This window comes from Cuculus canorus, chromosome 1 (assembly GCF_017976375.1).
Source record: "Cuculus canorus isolate bCucCan1 chromosome 1, bCucCan1.pri, whole genome shotgun sequence".
Taxonomy (NCBI): Eukaryota; Metazoa; Chordata; class Aves; order Cuculiformes; family Cuculidae; genus Cuculus; species Cuculus canorus.
The window spans coordinates 31,912,006-31,931,347 of NC_071401.1; the positions used below are offsets into that span (position 1 = coordinate 31,912,006).

Sequence of the window (19,342 nt, forward strand, 5' to 3'; positions counted from 1 at the left end):
TTTTCTGTGATCATCTGAATCACAATCACTGTCTGTCAGTGTACTCATACATTGCCACCTTTGCAAGGAAATTTGACTTAAGTTAAATTTAAATAAGCTCTTTCATTGTAGTTTAGCTTAACTTTGAATAATTTTGTATTCACCATGGATAAGAACATAGGCAGGGACAGTTGCCCATTCTCAACTGACAACCATGTTAAGCTGTCAGAAGTTGTCCTGTCACTCAACCTTGCATGTCCCCATAACTTTAATATGCCTGACTTGATGTGCATTGCAACTATTGCAAAGAATCCATTTGCTTGTTTGAAAACTGTATTAGGCTCAGGTTAAAACAGTAAGACTGAATTTTCAGATATGGGTCTGAAGTGCATTTAAAGAAAGACCAGCAAAGTAAACACAACTACACCAGATCTTAGGAGATCCCCAGGTCAATGAAAATAAATTTGAAATATGCAGTGGTCATGTCACAGCCCAGTTTCTACCCAAATTTGCAATAAAATCAACTATCAAATTATCAAATATTTGGATTACCCAGATAGTGGAAGATGTATTTCAGCTCTTTGGATAGTTGTCATTTACATCCTGATGACATGCCAATTGTCTTCAATGTCACACATTAAATCCCATATTCTGCCTTTCAAGCAGAGTTCTGAACAACGGGTGATGTGGAACTGCTCTCTGGCAGCCCTATGTCAGCGCTGGTGTCAGTGGTCTGCCTGTGGAAATGAACAGTCCGTGTGAGGAAATTGTTATTCTGCTGTCCTCTGTTTTATCCAGCAAGTTCTCACCAGCAACAAAGCTGGTGAGGGGGCTGGAGAACAAGTCTTATGAGGAGCGGCTGAGAGAGCTGGGATTGTTTAGCCTGGAGAAGAGGAGGCTGAGGGGAGACCTTATTGCTCTCTACAACTACCTGAAAGGAGGTTGTGGAGAGGAGGGAGCTGGCCTCTTCTCCCAAGTGACAGGGAACAGGACAAGAGGGAATGGCCTCAAGCTCCGCCAGGGGAGGTTCAGGCTGGACATCAGGAAAAAATTTTTCACGGAAAGGGTCATTGGGCACTGGCAGAGGCTGCCCAGGGAGGTGGTTGAGTCGCCTTCCCTGGAGGTGTTTAAGGGACGGGTGGATGAGGTGCTGAGGGGCATGGTTTAGGGATTGTTAGGAATGGTTGGACACAATGATCCAGTGGGTCCTTTCCAACCTAGTGATTCTATGATTCTATGGTTCTCCTGAAAGTTTTCCTGAAAGACTCTCTGCCTTGTCTTTATCTCACTGGTTCAAAACCAGGGAGCCTCAAATCAAAGTGCTGGTCCAAAGGGGTGTCTGCAGAATCAAGATTTGTCAAGTCCATAAGGGAAATGTGTGTCTTGTCATCATCCACTGAAGGATGAATGTGTCATTTGCAGGGAAAAACTCTAAGCTGGCAACGTTGAGAGCATCACACAGAATGTTGCATTCATGCTGAGCAGCTCTGGAGCTGTTGTCATCGAATCGGACTTCCGTGTTCTCCAGTACTCGGCATTATTTGTGAATAATGAATAGGGCCACGTCCTTAATGATCTGCAGGTGTGATTTAACCAGGATTAAGCTTTCCACCTACTGTTTTTAGTTCTTGCAAGGTCATTTTGCATCTAATAAGTAATGGTTTTGCACATGCTCAGCTGTGTTTTTGTCCTTTAATGCAGTAACTGACAGATGGTTAACAGGATATTCCTTTTGTAATGAAACCTGCTGAAGGAGACAGCTTATGGCCTCAAAAAATATTATTTGCCAAATAAATGATAGTCTTCAGGAAAGAAAGGAAATACTATAATATAGTACATGTTAAGTAATTTTCCTCAGGCATATGGTGATCAGTAGCATTTTCCTCACGTCAGAGTGGTGCCCTAACTGTTCGTTTCCAACAAGCTATCTCCTCATTCACCTTTGTGCTCTTACAAGTCTTGTTTCTGTGGGTTGACAGAAGCAGTGCCTCTAAAAATGTGCAAATTAACAGCGTGAGCATTTTATAGGTACCAGATTTGTATCTGCAGTGTGTAGTCAGATATTTAAGGTTTTTACTCACACTATAATTTGCCTGGTTTCTAGGTGAATTTCACACCCATCTTTTAGACTGAGTTATGCCCATTTCTCTTAAATCACTATTAATTCCTAGCAGCATTGCTACTTAATCTTTTATGTGACCATGCATATCCTGGATTTTCTCATGTCCTGTGCAAGCTTATTTTGGCAGCTGAATACATCAGAGTTGTCTAATTCATCATCTTCTGTGAGGCAGGCAGTTTTAGATGGCAGAAACCTTCTCTATTCAAACTTTCAAGAATCCACAACCTTCTTCTAAAGCCAATTGTTTGCTGAGTATCTTTGCCACTCTTATTTTCCTCAGGGTTTCCTATAACCCTCTTATCCTCTGTACCAACACAGTTAAGGAAGACTTGATGTGACTTTCTTTAGCATCCATTTACACTGTTCTATAAATCATACAAAATGTTCCACACAGGCTCAAATCTAGGCATTAAATGAGAATCCATCTGTTCGTTGCTCCCAATGGGAATACAGTTTCTTTCTCTGCATCGCTGCTTGACAAAGCTTCTAATTCCATCTGTAAGTGCTAGTCTGTTGTGTTTGGGGCCTGTTATATCAAATACTCATCTCTCTGCTCTGCCCTGCTCACAAATTATTGGGTTTAGACTGCTTTTCTATGTCTGATGGAGTCAAAAGTTACACCTTAACCTATACAAGCTCTGGTGGCATATGCTGATCTGCTCTTCTGCCGCAGCAACACAAAATCTGTCATCCCGCTCTGTTCTTCTGATCTCTAACCCCCTTGTCATGACTGACCTTGTGGAGAAATTAATGCAAACACTTCCCTTAGTTCTGCTTCTTGTCTTGTTCTTTTGCTCTTCTTGGATGTCATGGCCAGCAGTAGATGAGTATTTGCATTAGCCTTTGGCTCTATCTGGAGTGCAATCAACAGTACTGGACAACTTAGAGCATATTCCTGCTGCTATAATGTGCCCTGTGCATTACAACACTACGGGAGTGTTAGTGTCAAGGTGATGTACCTGCCAGAGTGCTCAGGCATACTATTATTTTAAGAGGGAATCACTGCAATTCTTAACCCGCCGACTCCCTCCTACGTAGGTGTCTAAATCTGTGGAATGTTTCCCTTTGCGGCCAATGAGGAATATAAAACAGGTACCTCTAAGGTCCAGTTCATGTCATACCAAAGCAAATAACTAAAACACATGGAAAAAAAAATAAATCATTTCTATTGACTAAAAAGGCAGCAAAGGCTGACTAGCTTACATGTACACAACTGCGCATAGATCTGTGGCCAGGAGACATGCCTCAGCTGGCCACTACAATTGCAGCAAATGACAGATTACTCAATGCATCTCAAACCTCTTTCACTGTGTGTTAAGGTGTGTCAGAGTCCCTTGTTGCTAAGGGCTAAGGATACACATATGCACCTATGTCATACAAATGCACATACAGGTTCTCAGCTAATACATGGCAACTTATTCCTCTTCATAACACGAGGGAACGTTTGAACCCATGATGCATCTGAGCCATCAGACAATGCATATCAGGCAGCTGCTCCTTTGAACCATCCTATAAACAGCACCGACCTCATGGCTGGGTTTGGGTTTTTTTTTTTTTAATTGAGAATGAGGCAGTTCCTGACTCTTTTTACCAATCTTAGTGAAGCCTTTAGTCATCTATAAGAGGCACAGTTGACGTATTTTGGAGTTCTTACCTAGTTTTAGCACGGATTATTCACACCTTCAGAAATGCCCTAGAGCAACCCAAGCCCAATGTCTTTCTTTTATTGCCAAAAATGCTTGCCAAGAATTTTGGAGCAAGGCACCACCCAAGTGCATGTTCTACAGGGGTCACATCATTACACCAAATAGTGCAAAATTGCTGACCTGTCCCATGACAACCTCCAGCTGCTTACCTTGACTTCCCCAACAAGAACAAGAGCTCAATTTCTGCACAGTCCCACCTCACACCACCGTATCTCTGCCTCCAAGGTTTCACCTCCATGCTCTCTGCCTCCAAGGTTTTGCATGGAACTGCCGAGCATTTCACAGAGCAGATGCAGCAGTGTGAGTCACTGCCTCACCAAGGAACGAGTTACTGCATATCAGTTGCTCCATGGAAACAGCCCATGTACATGCTTGAATACTGTGCAATGCACTTTGAGGCCACTTACATGCTTCTGAAATAGAAACAATTTGTTAACTTCACATATACCCAAGAGAAGAGCAATCTGTATTACACAAGTGCCTGGGTACTTCTGGGGGAGCATCTAACAAGTGATGCTTGGCTGACATTTGGATGGTTCAGGCCACCTGGTTTCAGGAAAAGGAGCTCAGCAGGACCCTTGACTTGTTTGCCTGTAAGGCTGGCTCTCTTTCAGTCCTCCAAACAAGATATGAAAACCACCTGTTAGGAATGGTCCCTGAAATGTCCTGACCCCCAAAATGTGCCTGGGAATTGTTTGGGATAGCTGCCCACATTGTGCGAGGCATTGGTTGAAAGGTATAACAGAGTAGACGATTGTGCTATGGTAGCTAAGAACATTGCTAGTGACTGTTGAATTTACTCTTATAACTGTAGCTGAATGTTTCCATCCATGTTCCCTAAAGGCAGTCTTTGTTCACAGCTTTAATAGCTAGAAAATGTGACTTTTCTGACCATCACCATACTTTATGGCACATCTTTCAGGCTGTTATAATTAAGAAGCACTAACAAGAAAGTTATTACTTACTCCACAAACAAAATTTCTTTTCTTGGCAGCTCCTGGCATAAATGTATATCAGAAAGTGTCTTAATATCCTGCAAACAAATCAATTATTTATAATTGTCTTGTCTTTAGATGTGAATTAAAGTAATGATCTTTTTTATAGAGTTGAAAGGATGCAGACAGGTTTAATTGAAGTAAATGAAATCTACATGACCACCTGTTTCGTTTTTTAAACTTTATAGGAAATCAATGTATTGACTGTAGCATTGGTCAACCAAGACAGAGAAAAAAATTCAGAGAAACGAAGCCCGGGTCTAAAATCAGAGAAAGAGGCACTATTAATAGGTAAGACAACCCCAATGAAAATTTTGAGAGGAAAATGTCTTTTAAAACGTTTTTGGTTTGCATTTGTGTTTACATGCATCTTTGTGCTGATAAAATTTTAAAAAAAGGATTTTTTTTTTTATTTTTCATGTGTATTCACAATGGCTTTTAGTAAGAGAAATCCTAAAATACGAGTGAATTTTTCCTTTTTGAAAAATTCTGCAGAGTTTAATGAAAGAATTTCAGGTTTAAAGAAAATTGTAGGATCTACACTTGAACTTGCAGCATGACTATACAAAGACTTTATTTACATCAAGATTTACCAGGCTATAATTGTATAACTTGTTATCTGATTATTACACAAAATGTTGGAGAAGGGGATGGAAATAATATTAGCAAACTACTAGGCAAAAAATTATGTATACCTGATCTATTAAGCAAGCCAGATTCATGCTTTTGACATTAGGTGTGGGAATTAGCAATATGAATATTTACAAAGAATGCCACAAGGATTGTCATACCTTTTACCTAGAATAAAATCTTTAAAATAAACTCTTTAAGAGTGTCTCAAAGTTAAAGTTTATAGGCAGTGGGCCAGATAATTGGTACATAGCATTCAGCCACACAGGAATGCTCATTTGCATTTACTAAGCACCAGGAAAGTTGCTGGTTTATTTCTGGGGCATGGAAACAGACAGTTCAGACTAGAAAGGTCATTTAAAAGTGAAGAATGTATTTAAATGTTTATAGGGCTTAGGACATAAACTTCCTGTGACTGGTGAGATGTGGAGCAGTGGGATGTACTGAAACATATGAATTTATTTGATATTGCTTGTTATAATAAATTTTGAAACTTTAAATTGTAATGGACAGTATTATAGCTGTTCATAGATACCTTCTGTGAGAAGGGTAGCAAGGATGCTATTTAAAGAACATAATAAAGAACTCTTTTTTTCTAGGTCACTCATTATTTGACTGTAACAAGTGGTGGCAGTGTCCCCAAGTTGATTCCATCCACTACCTGTCCGATGACACACTCAGATACACAGTGTAATCTCAGTCCAGATATTATTGATCATAAACCCTTCACAACTGGCTCATTGTTAGACTTCAAAGGCAAAAAATTGTTCAAGATGGATTTCATGTTATCTCTTCCTCTGTGGTATATTCAGATGTAGCATGGGAAGAATGGGCCTTTCCTCCATCCATTCACTAAATCTGTCTATATTTTACAAAGGTCAATATTGTTTTAGAGGAAAAGAGCAAAAATGAAAAAAAAAATGATAAAAAGTTATCATGGAAGTCCAGTTCATAACTACAAAATATTTTCAAATTACTTTTTATTTACTTTGTATAAAAGAGCCAGCTTTGAACATCCTAAACCAAAAAGGCTTGGGAACACATATAACAAATGCAATGCAACTGGTAAAATGTGATTTGACTATAAACTGGATTTCCATTCAACGCATGCAAGTGCAATGGTCTTGGGTTTTGCTTCAAAAGCTCTTGCGCGTGTGCTTATGGGCACACACAGCACGAAGAAGGCAACTGCTGCTAGGACTCGCCCTAGTATAAAATTAAATACACGCCCCTCCCTGCACATGATCAGAAGTTTGTAAATGGTATTAGAAGAATAAGGGAGGAAAAAAGTGTTCTTTGCAAAGCCAGTCTAAAATGAGTTAAATTTTACTTATCATTTGCAACCATGGCCAGTATTTGGGGGAAAACGAAATCCAAGATTATCCTAATTCATTTAGCATCAATAAAGCAGTATGGCCTGAAGTACACAAGATACAGTGACCTATTTTTGTCATTTGTGAGTATTTTTAATCCTGGTGTTTATGCTTTAAATATAAGGAACTTCCCCTAGGGTGGTTCAGCTAAGAAACCCAACCAAACAGACTTGAAAATATTTACTCTGATTCATAGAGTTCATCTCTCTCTAAACAGTAAGTAGCACACATGCCATCTTGTATTTCCACTGTTTGTTTAGAAGAGGAGAAATTAGATAGTGCTTTTAAGAGCAATTCTGATGCCCCAAATAATGGTCATCATTATTAGGTTGTCACTCGATTTTCATTGCATGAAAAATCTCTAGACTTAGGTCCTGACTCCTTCTAAGCCGCTTTTACTCCCATACCTTTTACAATGATTCTGTAAATAACAATGAAGACAGACCAAACTGGATCTTTTTTAAGAGAAAGTAAATATGTCATAAAGGATTTGTGTTTTCTTCAGCAGCAGTTAGGAGTAATATGGATTAAACACTTTTCATAACCAGCATCAGGGTAATTACTAGAAAAATTTGAGGGAGTGAGGTTTCTGACACAATTGTATGAAACGTTTTCACAACAGAGCATGCAGTGAAGGGTAAAAAAGCAATAATTTTACCATTACAATATCCACAATTTTATATTGGTAAATCAAGCATAAAATTGGTAGTTGAAATGCTTCCAGCAAGTCTTTGTTTAGAAATTCCTTTATTCATCAATATATTATCTTGGTCACTTACTTGCTAACTGCTGTCATTCCTGAAGATGAGCTATTGTGTTTACCATGTTATTATGACTGTATTAAAAATGTGCCATTTTGTTATGTTTATTGGGTTGTGTAAGAAAAATAAGAATCATAAGTCATACTGAAAAACATGTAACAACAGACTGTTCAGAATTATTTTACTTATTTTAGTCATATATTGTCTGAGGTAATTTCATTACTTTGTGTGCATTTGTTTTTAATACAGGTATCATATCCACATTTCTTCACGTCCACCCTTTTGGAGCCAATATAGAATATCTCTGGTCATATATGCAGCAGTTGGACTCCAGGGTAAAAACAAATTAATCAAAATCTGTTTTCTCTATAGAAATATTGTATTTTTCTTTACTGCAGGTTAAACTCAGTGCGTTTCCATTAGAAAGATAATGGGATATGGGGCTTGGGGGTTTTCAGTCTTTATTCATTCACAAATTACAGTGCACATGCTTGTGTTGAGGTCTTTGCCTTGTGCTATTTAGCTATTCTTTGTGACAAAGAAGAGAAGAGCTTTAAATGGCAGAGAGTAGCAGCTGATTGCATGATACCTTATCCTGAGACCTTATTGCTCTCTACAACTACCTGAAAGGAGGTTGTGGAGAGGAGGGAGCTGGCCTCTTCTCCCAAGTGACAGGGAACAGGACAAGGGGGAATGGCCTCAAGCTCCACCAGGGGAGGTTCAGGCTGGACATCAGGAAAAAAATTTTCACGGAAAGGGTCATTGGGCACTGGAATAGGCTGCCCAGGGAGGTGGTTGAGTCACCTTCCCTGAAGGTGTTTAAGGGACGGGTGGACGAGGTGCTGAGGGGTATGGTTTAGGAAGTGTTAAGAATGGTTGGACTCGAAGATCCAGTGGGTCCCTTCCAACCTAGTGATTCTATGATTCTATGAAATACAGCTAAGGAGAAAGAAATCAGAACAAGAGGCAGGTGCAGCCATGGCCATTAAAATGTGCAGAGTTGTAGGAGATGATTCATTATTCTTCCAAAAGTTGTTAGTCATGGATCACACTGAACATGAACACATGAATGGACCATGAAGTATGCCCTCCATCTCCACATGGAAGTGGAGAGGGCCTCATAAAGGAATTGGCTAACCTTATTGCTAAATTTAGAGAAAGCATGGCCAACGCAAAACTGAGGCCAACACACTACAGTCTGCAAAGTGTTTTTTAATGCATCAGTTCATACAGTCCAGCGTCAATACATACCCATAGGATAAGACTGTTTACTTACCTTTAAATATCAACACTTGGATAAGATGAAATCAAGCCTGAAAAGTGCCTACTCCTCTCTATAGAAAATTATGCAAGTCAAGGGTGAGAAGCTCAGCTGTGAAATAGCTACCTTTGATCAGGTGAATGCTACTCTAAGTGGTCTGCAGGATGCTAGACTGCATGAGATACTTAGCAGTTGCAGAGGCCACAGTTCTGATCTACGTCTGCTAATGCTTCCACTGGACCTGGAGATGATGCAATATGAAGTTAGCATGCACCTGTAGTGGGCACCTGCACTCACTCCTTCTGTGGTGCTTATTGATCCTGATAACAGTTTGTTTCTGAACAATTCCTTCAGCTGTGGCACTCATAGCCAAGGTCACCTTCCAGCTCCTGTGATGGGCTATTTTGGTGCACTGCTTTATGGCCTTAAAGGATACTTCCTCTTTTTCTATGAAAAAAATGTATAGCTAAAAGCAGAGGAGATACTGAGCTAGAAGCCCATTGAAATAAAACAGGTCTCTGGAGGAGTGAGGAAGAGTGATGAAGTTCTTAGGCACTGTCTTCAGGCCATGACAGCTCCAGTTTGCTGTTGCTTTAGAGTCCACTCTTATCCACAACAAAAATGGTGTAAGGGATGAGGACAGCAGAAAGAGGTGAGAAACCAGTGAATTTCAATTTTTTAAAAAAAAATCTGATTTTATCAAGACCTGATACACTCAGAGCTTCACACCTGCACCCACTCTTCTTCTGCTTCTCTGTCTCCTGATCTACCAAATGTACACCTTCCTTCATCTTGTCCACAGGTCTTGCAGCACCCAGTATGCCCAGTCTCCTCAGACATCTTTCAAGTCCTTCCTTAACACACAGAATCTGGCTAAATTGCACCTGCTTTCCCCCTCACTGGCCCCTCCAGCTTTGTATCTTTTGAGCGACAACAACAATCATTTGAAACATCAACTCCTTGGACTCCAGCCCTGCTACTCATTGCTTCTTTCCACCAAGCTCTTCAACTTTCTCCCCTTTGACTGCTGCAGTCCCTCCTTGTGCTTGTCTGTGTGCTGTGTCCTTGAATTTCTGCACATATGAGCAACCTGTTGGCATCTGGGAGACTGCCAGGATCCAACCCTTATGTCGCAACCACAGCCTTCGTGGAAGGAGCATTGTCTCATCTCTCCAAGGTGCCACCATAGCAGCAGCTACCACTCACCTGCCTGCTGCATAATAAACATAAGACACAAAATTTGACCTCACTGGTTTACTTTGAAAATAACTGCTTGTAGCAACAAATTACTTTTTAATAGTGCAATCCAGAGATGCAATCTCAGAGATTAATTTCAATTACTTTCCATGGTTAGCCTGTCATTCCTCACCTGAATAGGAATGATAAGGTCAGCATACCCACGCAGGCTGAGGGCTTAGTGTGGAGCACAGATACATTACCTAGAGGTAACCAGCTATCCATTACTGCCATGAGAGTATGTAAAATATGGACCTGATTACTTTGGGGCTTTAGGCAGCTTCCAACACTGATTTTTGGTGCCACCTTTAACAAATCATTTAATCTTTCTGCTTCACTAACCTCTTCAGGAAAATAAGAGGTGATATTTTCTTGCCTCCCTTAGGTGGAATGAGGTATAATTAGCATAATTTATATTTATATGCTGCTTTAAAAAATAAAGCTTTTCACCATGGAAGGTTCCTACTAATACAAATACACAGAAATATCATCATTGCCAGAGAAGCCTTTTAAACTATGGAAATATCTGTGGATAACTTTAGATTTCTTTACCCTTCCTTTCACCATCTTCACTTTAGAAGAAAGAGCCGTAGTTTAAAATGGTTCATTTTCCATGTCTGTTCATTTCTTTACTTCCCTACTGATTATAGGAGAAAGTTTCCCTTTGTGAAAGTATTTTCTGCAATGAGAGTATTTTTCCCACTTGGAAGGTTAACAGTTATTAAGGTTTCAAGACCATAAAAACATGATGAGCAATGCTGAATCAGGAACTTCACTGCCTACTTATCTGGGGCTACTGAACTGGGACAAACTGGGGGAAGATGGCTCCACGTATAGTCAGACCTCAGTAACAAAAGTAAGCTAATTAAAAATAAAGGCCCTGTGTGTGTTAGGCTTTTTTTCAAGAGAAAAACTGATGGATCTGGGAGGAATATTCCAGAGTTCATGGGGTGAGAAGGAAGAACAGAATCCCATTTTCTTCCTCCTCCTCACAAATGTACCTGCAACCATAGTTCTTAGGTGGAATTTGTACAACACTGTGGCCGTAGCTTCAATATAGCAGTTCTCATTCTTTTACAGTGGGACACTGCTTGCAAAAGTGTAATCATTCCTGCAAGGAATCTGCATTTGCTTTGGAGTCTGGAAATTAATGTCAGACTAAGGTTAAAGAAAAAAAATAATAATAATGGTTGGTTGTTTTAATATGCCCTAAATTCCTCCTTCATTCCTCCCTTATTTCTCCATATTCCCACTTTCCAGCCTACAGGGCAGCTTTCTCACTTTAATTTTACCTTTCTGTCTTTCTCAGATCTCTGCAAATGAGATAGAAATGCTTCTGATGAGACTGCCGCGCATGTTTAAGCAAGAATTCACTGGTGTAGGAGCAACACTGGAAAAGAGGTGGAAGTTTTGTGCCTTTGAAGGAATTAAAACTGTCTGACTATGACTAGTAATGAAGCTATGCAGAAGAAGAATTCCTAGAGCATGGCAGGGTTACCAAGTATTAAAGTAAGACATTTGGGTTTGGGCACATAGTAGTATGTTTTCAAAGTTATCCAAGCCTACTTTTTAGTTACATTTGTGACGTTCTCTTGTGAGTGGAAATGTAGTTGTGCACCGGTTCCTAAAATAAAATAAAATAGAAAAAAAAAGGGTTTCAAAATGTGACAGATCTGTTTCCTATGAAAACTGAAGAAAGATACCACAGTCATAATGATTTCAAAATATTACATGTCCTACATCTAAGAAAAGCTCATTGAGCAAATATTTAAGCAGAAAGATTGCCCGGTTATGGTCGCTAAGCTACAGCGATGTATATGTACTATGTAGTAGAACTCATTAATTTTCGTTACTGAAGGTTCTTTCTGTTTAGTAAGAAAACTAAGTAATTTTACAGTGAGGAAAAGCATACCAAAAGAAGACTTGAAGATGTGTCTGAAGTTATTGTATTTTGTAAATTAAGTTATATGCTGTACCAGGGATTTTTGCCTTATTGAAAGAGGCCTGAAAATGTGATTGGAGTCCTCAAGAATGCTTTATCAAGAATATTATTTTTCTAATGTAACTATTCTCCATTACAAGTTCTTTTAACATGGATTGCATATCAATTTTCATAAACATGTAAATAAGGAGGAAACCAGTGTTACTGTATTGTATTTGGTATGCAACATTCAGGTTTATGCATCAAAATAAATATTCAGTTGCATTACTGTTACAAATTTTATAGCAGATATATTAATTTTTATCAATAAATATGACTTCTACCATATTGTTTGCACAAGGTTTTCTTCTGATGCTTTTGAGTCCTTATTAATCCAACAACAGTCCCTTAGCAGTTTTCGTCCCCCTACCTAAACTATTAATTGTAGATAGCTCCGTTAAATTAATTAACATTCAAAAAAGAACTTGAAATATTAGCTAAAATTAAAATAATTGAAGACATTGCTAGAGGAAGTACCACAATGGGGCTTTGTTTAGCTGAATGGATTTAATTTGTTTTTCAGACAAGCAGCCAGGTTAAAAAATTAACGACTTCAAATGTTTCATTTTCAGTGTTGCGCTGAGTAGTTGTGATGCATCCAATTAGTTACTCCTTCTAACTCCCAGCTAATGCTTCTGGCCTTTGGCCAGGCATGGAATGCAATAACTCAGTTTTTGGTGGTGTCCTTCAAGTAGGGAGATAGATGTAAATTATTATTTAGGATTTACTGTCAAACACATAGTACTCCAGCACACCTGTAGGAGCCAGTGAAAGCTGAAGTGCGTGTATCAACCACACCAGAAGAGTATAAAAAGGAATCACTCCTCCCAGAGCCCTGCTGATAGAACTGCATCAGTACAGCAGTTATCATGTTGCTGGATAAGAAACGGCAGCTCCATCCAAGTCACACTCCTGTGTAGGCAGAGGAGATGGCCACGAGAGGCATGACCCTATAAACTGGTGTACCAACAGCAGGAACCGTGGCAAATTGCAACAGGTGGGGTGAGTATCCAGATACATGTCAGAGTGATATTTCACTCAGGTTCTTTAATAAACAGCAATTAGTGTCAAATACAATTAGTCATGAAGGAACTCTCCTCTCCTACATGGCTGTTAGTGATTACTACTACTTTAGGGCCTATTTCTCTTCTGGCATCTATCTGCAATATAGAGACACTAAACAAAATGTTAATTGTGTACAAAAGGGAAACAGTAAGAGGCTTAGCAGGTCTATTATGGGAGAAAATTATGCTTTCAGTCAGTATGCACAAAAATTGTTTTCAAGAAGACACATCTCTATTATGGTTGCCACAAAACCTGTGTTAAGATTCTTAAGTTACTGAGGTGAAACTAGTAATTATACACCAGTTATGTTAATAAAAATTAGCTAGTTTAATCTAAATAGCAACTCTTTCTTCTCTTGTCATCATACAGGTTTATGAATAATTCAGGAAAAAATGTGTTAGGTCTGACAGCTCTTATTTAAGTACTGTAACATAAATGTGTATGGGTGACAGGCTGGGGAAAAAAAAATGTGAGAAAACCTTCACCTCAGCTTTCTTCATGCCATACTTATTCATTATATTCTGTCCTCCGTTTTCTCTTGCGTCCTCCTTTTTTTTTTTTTCCCTTTAGCTTCTCTCCTCTCCCACAAAACAACTGTAATCCCAGATAGACACAAAACATCTTAAAATTGACAGGACCTTGTACCTAATCATCATATTTGCTCTGTGTGTGTTTTCTCTTCCTGGATTTTTCTTGTCTGTCTAGATCATAAGTGCCTTAGGAGAGGAACTTTTTAGTGCTTGTGTAGTATCAGCAAAACATGAACTTTCTTTACTGGTCTTTAGATACCACCATAGAAGATCTAAACTTTAAGTATAAATAGAATGGCATCCTGCAATATTGTAATATATCAGATGAGACCTTGAAACTTGTGCAAATCCTCACGAGGATCAAGCTGAGCCCCGGAATTCTCTTTAACATTCTGTGCTCATTGGCTTTGGGAGAAACTAGATAAAAAAGCACAGCTCCATCACTTAGCTGCTGAAATATCCTTGTGATGACCCCTGGGGATCCAGCCGGAAGTCCTGAAGTGATACAATGGGAGGACTATTAAGGAAGACATCTCTTGCTATTAATCCATATATGCTATTTATATATGCAGAAAACAGTGAAGTTCTTCAAGACAATTTTCATTCTGGTGATGCACCCTTTAGCCCACCTCTCTGAGGCTGTGTCAGTTATACTGGTACCATCGTAGCCCAGAAAGATGTATACATATTCCATTTGAAGCATATCCCTGGAGGACATCTGTAAACCCCTGGAGCCATCGCTGTGAGTGGCAGTGCTCTTCTTAGCACTGTTGGGCAATGCAGCAAAGCAGCTTATGAAAACAGCATGAGGTGATGCCACATAACTATAGTAAATGATGGAAAAGACTAGCTTTTCTCCATGTCACTATCTTGATGACTAGAATAGAGGCTTGGTCAGCTGCAGAAGAAGTCAGCATGCCCTCCTCCCAGAAGAGAACAATATTGAGATGGCCAAGTGGTACTTAGTGAAGTGATGCAGTGCGAGACATAAAGCAAGTTTATCCACTTGAGTTAGGTTGAAGGACACACATATGGCAAAGACTCAAAGCCATTTATAACTAGCTGGCATCTCACAATAGAAGTGGGGAGGAAAAAAAGGGGAAAGAAAGGCCAAACAGTCAACACATCATCAGGCTATCCATGAGATCAAGAGGTGAGACTATGCAATATCCTGGCATGCAACTGCAAGTTGTGGCAGGAAGTTGTAACAGTGTCCCCTCTTCTCAAACTAGGACTAGTGAAGCAAGAGAAGATTTGTTTTCCAACTGCCCAAACATGCTAAAGGTATTTTGTCAGGGAGTTGTAAGCTCAGTTGGCCTGAATTCCTGTTCTTCCAGGAGAGCTTTTTAGTTCATCCTCAGCTTTGAATAGTTTTGGAGTGGTGGCAGGTTTGACTTTCATCAGTTTAGAGCCTCTTACTGTACTGTATTTGATTTCAACTTGAAGGCTTAAGAGATACATTGTGCAAAACCTCTTGGACTAATGTGCATTTCACCCTGTGCATTCAAGGGAGAAGAGTGTAACCTCTCTGTTAAACTGCATTTCATGTTCATGAGAGATAGCAATGGTTGATGAAGACTGCATTATTCTCATTACTAAAAAGGAAATTTCTTACTATCACCTCATGCGATTGCATATTGTGGAGCTTATTTTTTATTGATATGTGCATGTTTCAGGAAAAACTTACACGTTCATGACTGCCAGAGCATCACATTCACTTAGGAACAGCTATACTGAGATTTAGAGAAAATCCTGCGTCAAGCTATGCTACATTTAGCTACACATCATGTACAGTAAATGCTGTGGAATCTAAAGCCAGAAAATTTGTCGTAAGAGCATTCTGGTTGGTTTGTTTAAATCAAAATTCTCGTCTAGCCAGTATTGTTTTATTTAGAAACAGAATGGCTTTGACAGCCAGTGTTCGTGTGACAAAAGTGTTCTGCACCATTGTTGATTTGGGGAACAAGGTTTGAGGAGAGGAAGAGGGAAAGGAATTTGTCAGTTTGGGAGACATACTCTTTGTGCCTCCAGTACTAGTAGTAGCAAGGTCTGAATTAAGACTGATGTCCACTTTGCATTATACTGTGTCCATCTCCCTAGATCAGGACCTTAACAAACACATCTCAGTGTTCAGCATTTGAAATGTGAGGCACATCTCTTTTCCAATGAAAGGGTACAACTTTTTCTGTCCCTCGGCTTGTCACTCTGATTATCCTGATAAGATTTGCAGCTCTTTTACCCAAATTTTCCCCTCCAATAGAAAGTAGAAACAGCAGCAAAATCCTTCTGGTGCTGTATTCAATCTACTGTGGAAGCAAGTGCTGAGAGGCTCTAGAAAGAAGAAATCTTCCTATATTTATTGGAATTAAGTGTTTATAAAGCAGGACATAATCTGGAGGAAGCCATTTGTTCTCCCAGCCCTCTGAGCGCACAGTCAGCAGGACTGCTCAGACTGCAAAGGGTGACTATCTACTTACTGAGTTAAAAACTACATGTTTCAAAAACATGCCAACAGAAAAAAAGCAGATAAAGCAGGAAATTATAAGATGCAGATCCTCTGACAATATGACCTTATTACACTGAATATGTGGAAATCCTAATTTGTAAACAAAATCAAATGGATACACTAAGAGTACCTATGAGTAATTGTTCTGCCTCACACTGATAATAAATGTTGTTCCTGTTCAGGTTTAATGGGCTGACTCCACTGTCATACTCCCCCTCAATAGGGATATTTAGGGGGGAGCAAGAGAAAAAATGAGTATTCCTTTAAACCTAGCAGTGAACACTCCTGCAATCCTACCACAGTCATATTATAACCGTTTGCTCAGACTTCTGGCTGGTGACTATTTCTTGCCAATGTGTGTATTTTTATATACAAAACATTGAAGCCTAAAAAAAATCACCTACTTGGACTGCTCGTATCTCAGCCATGTCACAGTTAATTCCGTAGTGATCCCAGCAGCATATGGTGGATTAAAATACATCTCCCATAAAACCATCCAGATGTAATCAAATTTATCAAGTGATGGAAAAGATACTTTTTTGCTTCATAGTTTGTTAGAAGGGATTAGCATTGTCAAAAGTATATCCTTACTTTCTAACTTGATTTTTTTGGCTTCTTCTAGTCAGTTTTGCTTTTCTCTTCAAGATTAAATAATCTTTTAGTACTGCATATTTTCTCTCTGTGAAGATATTTATATTGCAGTCTATTTACTTGTCAATATTCTTCCTCATAAACTAAACCGATCGAGCTTTAAAGTGTTTTACCATAAAACATTTCTCTTCTCTTCCTCAAATCACTGCATCATTTTTTTTCAGTATCCTTTCCAGTTTTTTATCACCTGTTTTAAGATGTACAGAGAAAAGTCATTAGGCGTCTGATCAACGCTGTATACAGACATGAAGTCACATCAAATGCCACTGTTCAGCTCTCCACCTTCTATTCCCATCAGACTGTTAGCTAATCACAAATGTCAAAGCAGTAGTCCAAGAAAACCGCTGTTAGATCAGCTTCATCTTTCTGATGTAAGAGATTCCTCTGCATAGAAGTGTTCCTCTACTCCAAAGCCTTGTTTTTCCATCACCATTGACAGTTTTGTTTGTGCAGGGGCAAAGGTCCCACCTCAGGAGGGTATTTTGGGGTTTAGATCTCATGGACAGCCTTCAGGGCTTTTTGTTTGCTAGAGGGAAAGTCTGGATAATTCCACGACACGTGATTAAAATGGGGTAATCAGATCTGCTGTCAGGATGTTAGCTGATCGGATCAAGTATTCAGAGGGCAGTGGCACAGGCTTTGTCTAGACTAGGGTTTAAATGTGTGTCATTAGCACATATTAGCTGACACGTTTTAAAAGTCTGATGCAGTCAAGGCATAATGCCTTTAATGTGAAAAGCTGACTGAGTTAGGCCCTTGGGCATTGGCTTCGACAATGGTTTGTCTATTTTATAGTTTTAGAATAAGTTAGCTATGGGCTTGTCTGCAAAGCCCAGATAGTCTGGGAGAAGGCTATGAATTTAAAAGGCTACAATTACTCCAGATCTCTAAGACCAAAAAGAGATTCATTCTCAAGTACTCACTATGAAATACCTCTGTATAACAGTATTATATACTTAAGTAGGTAAATTTCCTTTTTTTTTTTTTTTTTAAACTTTCCTTCAAAACCCCAATTCATGTATGAGAGTTGTTATATTTAAAAATTAACCCTCTGGTGCATTTCTGTTTTCATGACTGCTCTGTACTGAATGGAGTTGATTAGTCCATTGGTGGCTGGGGAGGAAGTTGGAAAACTTGTACATTCTGCAGATCCGGCTGCTGAGAGCAAAAGCTGACTTGCATTTCACAGAAGGGTGATGTGGTACACTTGTGAGAGGAACATGAATGGAGCAACACAAAACCATAAAATAGGATTGAAAATAGGGACTAGAGGGATTTTGTTAGAACCTGCTGTTCCATCAGAAAAAAACCAAACAACCCGAATCCCAAGACATCCCAGAAGCCGGTTATAAAATAAGAGGGGGAACAAGGAAGAAAAAGAGACAAGATTTTACAATAAAAAAACATTGTAAAATATGGTAATATTGAATAAATGAGGTTTTGTGACTTTCTCAAGCTGGTTCTGCCCATGGAGTCAGCTTGGGCAGGTGTTGTGTCTGAGATTCTCCAAAGAAGATCCTTCCAAAATTGGTCTCCATCCTTCCAAAACTGACTCTATCAGAGAAATAAGTTACTCAGATAATACTAACTTCCAATGGCAGAGGAGGCCCCCTGCAAGAAAAATGTGCAGCTCTAGCTTTACAGTTCACTGATTGATAAAGAATGGTGATGTTAGCAAAAAAGCTTTTCTTGTCCCTGAAGGCCAGTGAGGACATACACTAAGATTACTGATGAAAAGTAAATATTTGCCAGGCAGTCAAGATTAATTCTCATAACAGCTTATCATTTCCACCCCTCCTCTCTGACTGGCTGTCACATTGGTGAAACTTGTCACTTGGTTAGATGGAGATAGAAAAGCTGAAGTTTTATCAGGGCGGAAGCTAAACTTTTGTGTTCAGAAGATGAACAACCATGAAGAAACATCATGCCACTGGTCCAAGGCTGATTTGTCTAATAAAGAATTGCAAGGCAGGAATTGATTTGCAGGATGATACTGGAAGCCCATTGTGCACAATAAAACATATCAACAGAGAAGGAAGCCAGATGGTGGCTTAACAGCAGTAGTTTTCTGTAATATATTTCCTACCTTGAGAGGTTCTGGATTGACAGCTCTAGAAATCGGCATATTTATCCACAGGGAAGGACAGGGAAGGCATCTAATATCGTCCCAGCAAAGATGTACAGAAATCACCTGCCATTTAATTTCCATCCCTGTGAAGACCTTGCCTCATCTGCACAAACTGCAGAGAAACAGGACATCTGCACAATGCACATTTGACCCTGATTTGAGGCAACAGACCTCCTGCTAGTTACTGACTTTCAGTTTCAAGGCTGAATTTGAATCTCTAATCTATAAAATGGGATATCCTACTGTCCTTACAGGAAGTTAGAGGGGACAAGACTGAGGAGGGGAAGGCAGCCTTTCATGAAGTAGAAATGAAGAAGCATGCCCCGATGACCCCATTCTTCCCCCTCAACCTTCACAATGAGCAAGAAGATTTGTAAGTATAGAATCATAGAATCACTTGGTAGGAAAAGACCTTTGA

At 39.4% G+C, this 19,342-nt stretch overlaps 1 protein-coding gene across 8 annotated transcripts in view; it reads left to right on the top strand.

Moving 5' to 3' along the window:
* The window catches only part of ENOX1 (ecto-NOX disulfide-thiol exchanger 1), a 366,853-nt gene extending 354,541 nt beyond the window's left edge, over nucleotides 1–12,312 (top strand). For 4 of the 8 annotated variants that reach the window (XM_054052495.1, XM_054052503.1, XM_054052479.1 and 1 more), the window contains 3 exons: nucleotides 4,991–5,093; nucleotides 7,816–7,901; nucleotides 11,373–12,312. In XM_054052495.1, the coding sequence (XP_053908470.1) occupies nucleotides 4,991–5,093; nucleotides 7,816–7,901; nucleotides 11,373–11,504 (321 nt within the window). In that variant the 3' untranslated portion in view covers nucleotides 11,505–12,312. The remainder of the gene's footprint in view (nucleotides 1–4,990; nucleotides 5,094–7,815; nucleotides 7,902–11,372) is intronic. The other 4 variants (XM_054052455.1, XM_054052447.1, XM_054052461.1 and 1 more) reach the window with 1 other exon arrangement.
* Nucleotides 12,313–19,342: the final 7,030 nt, after the last annotated feature.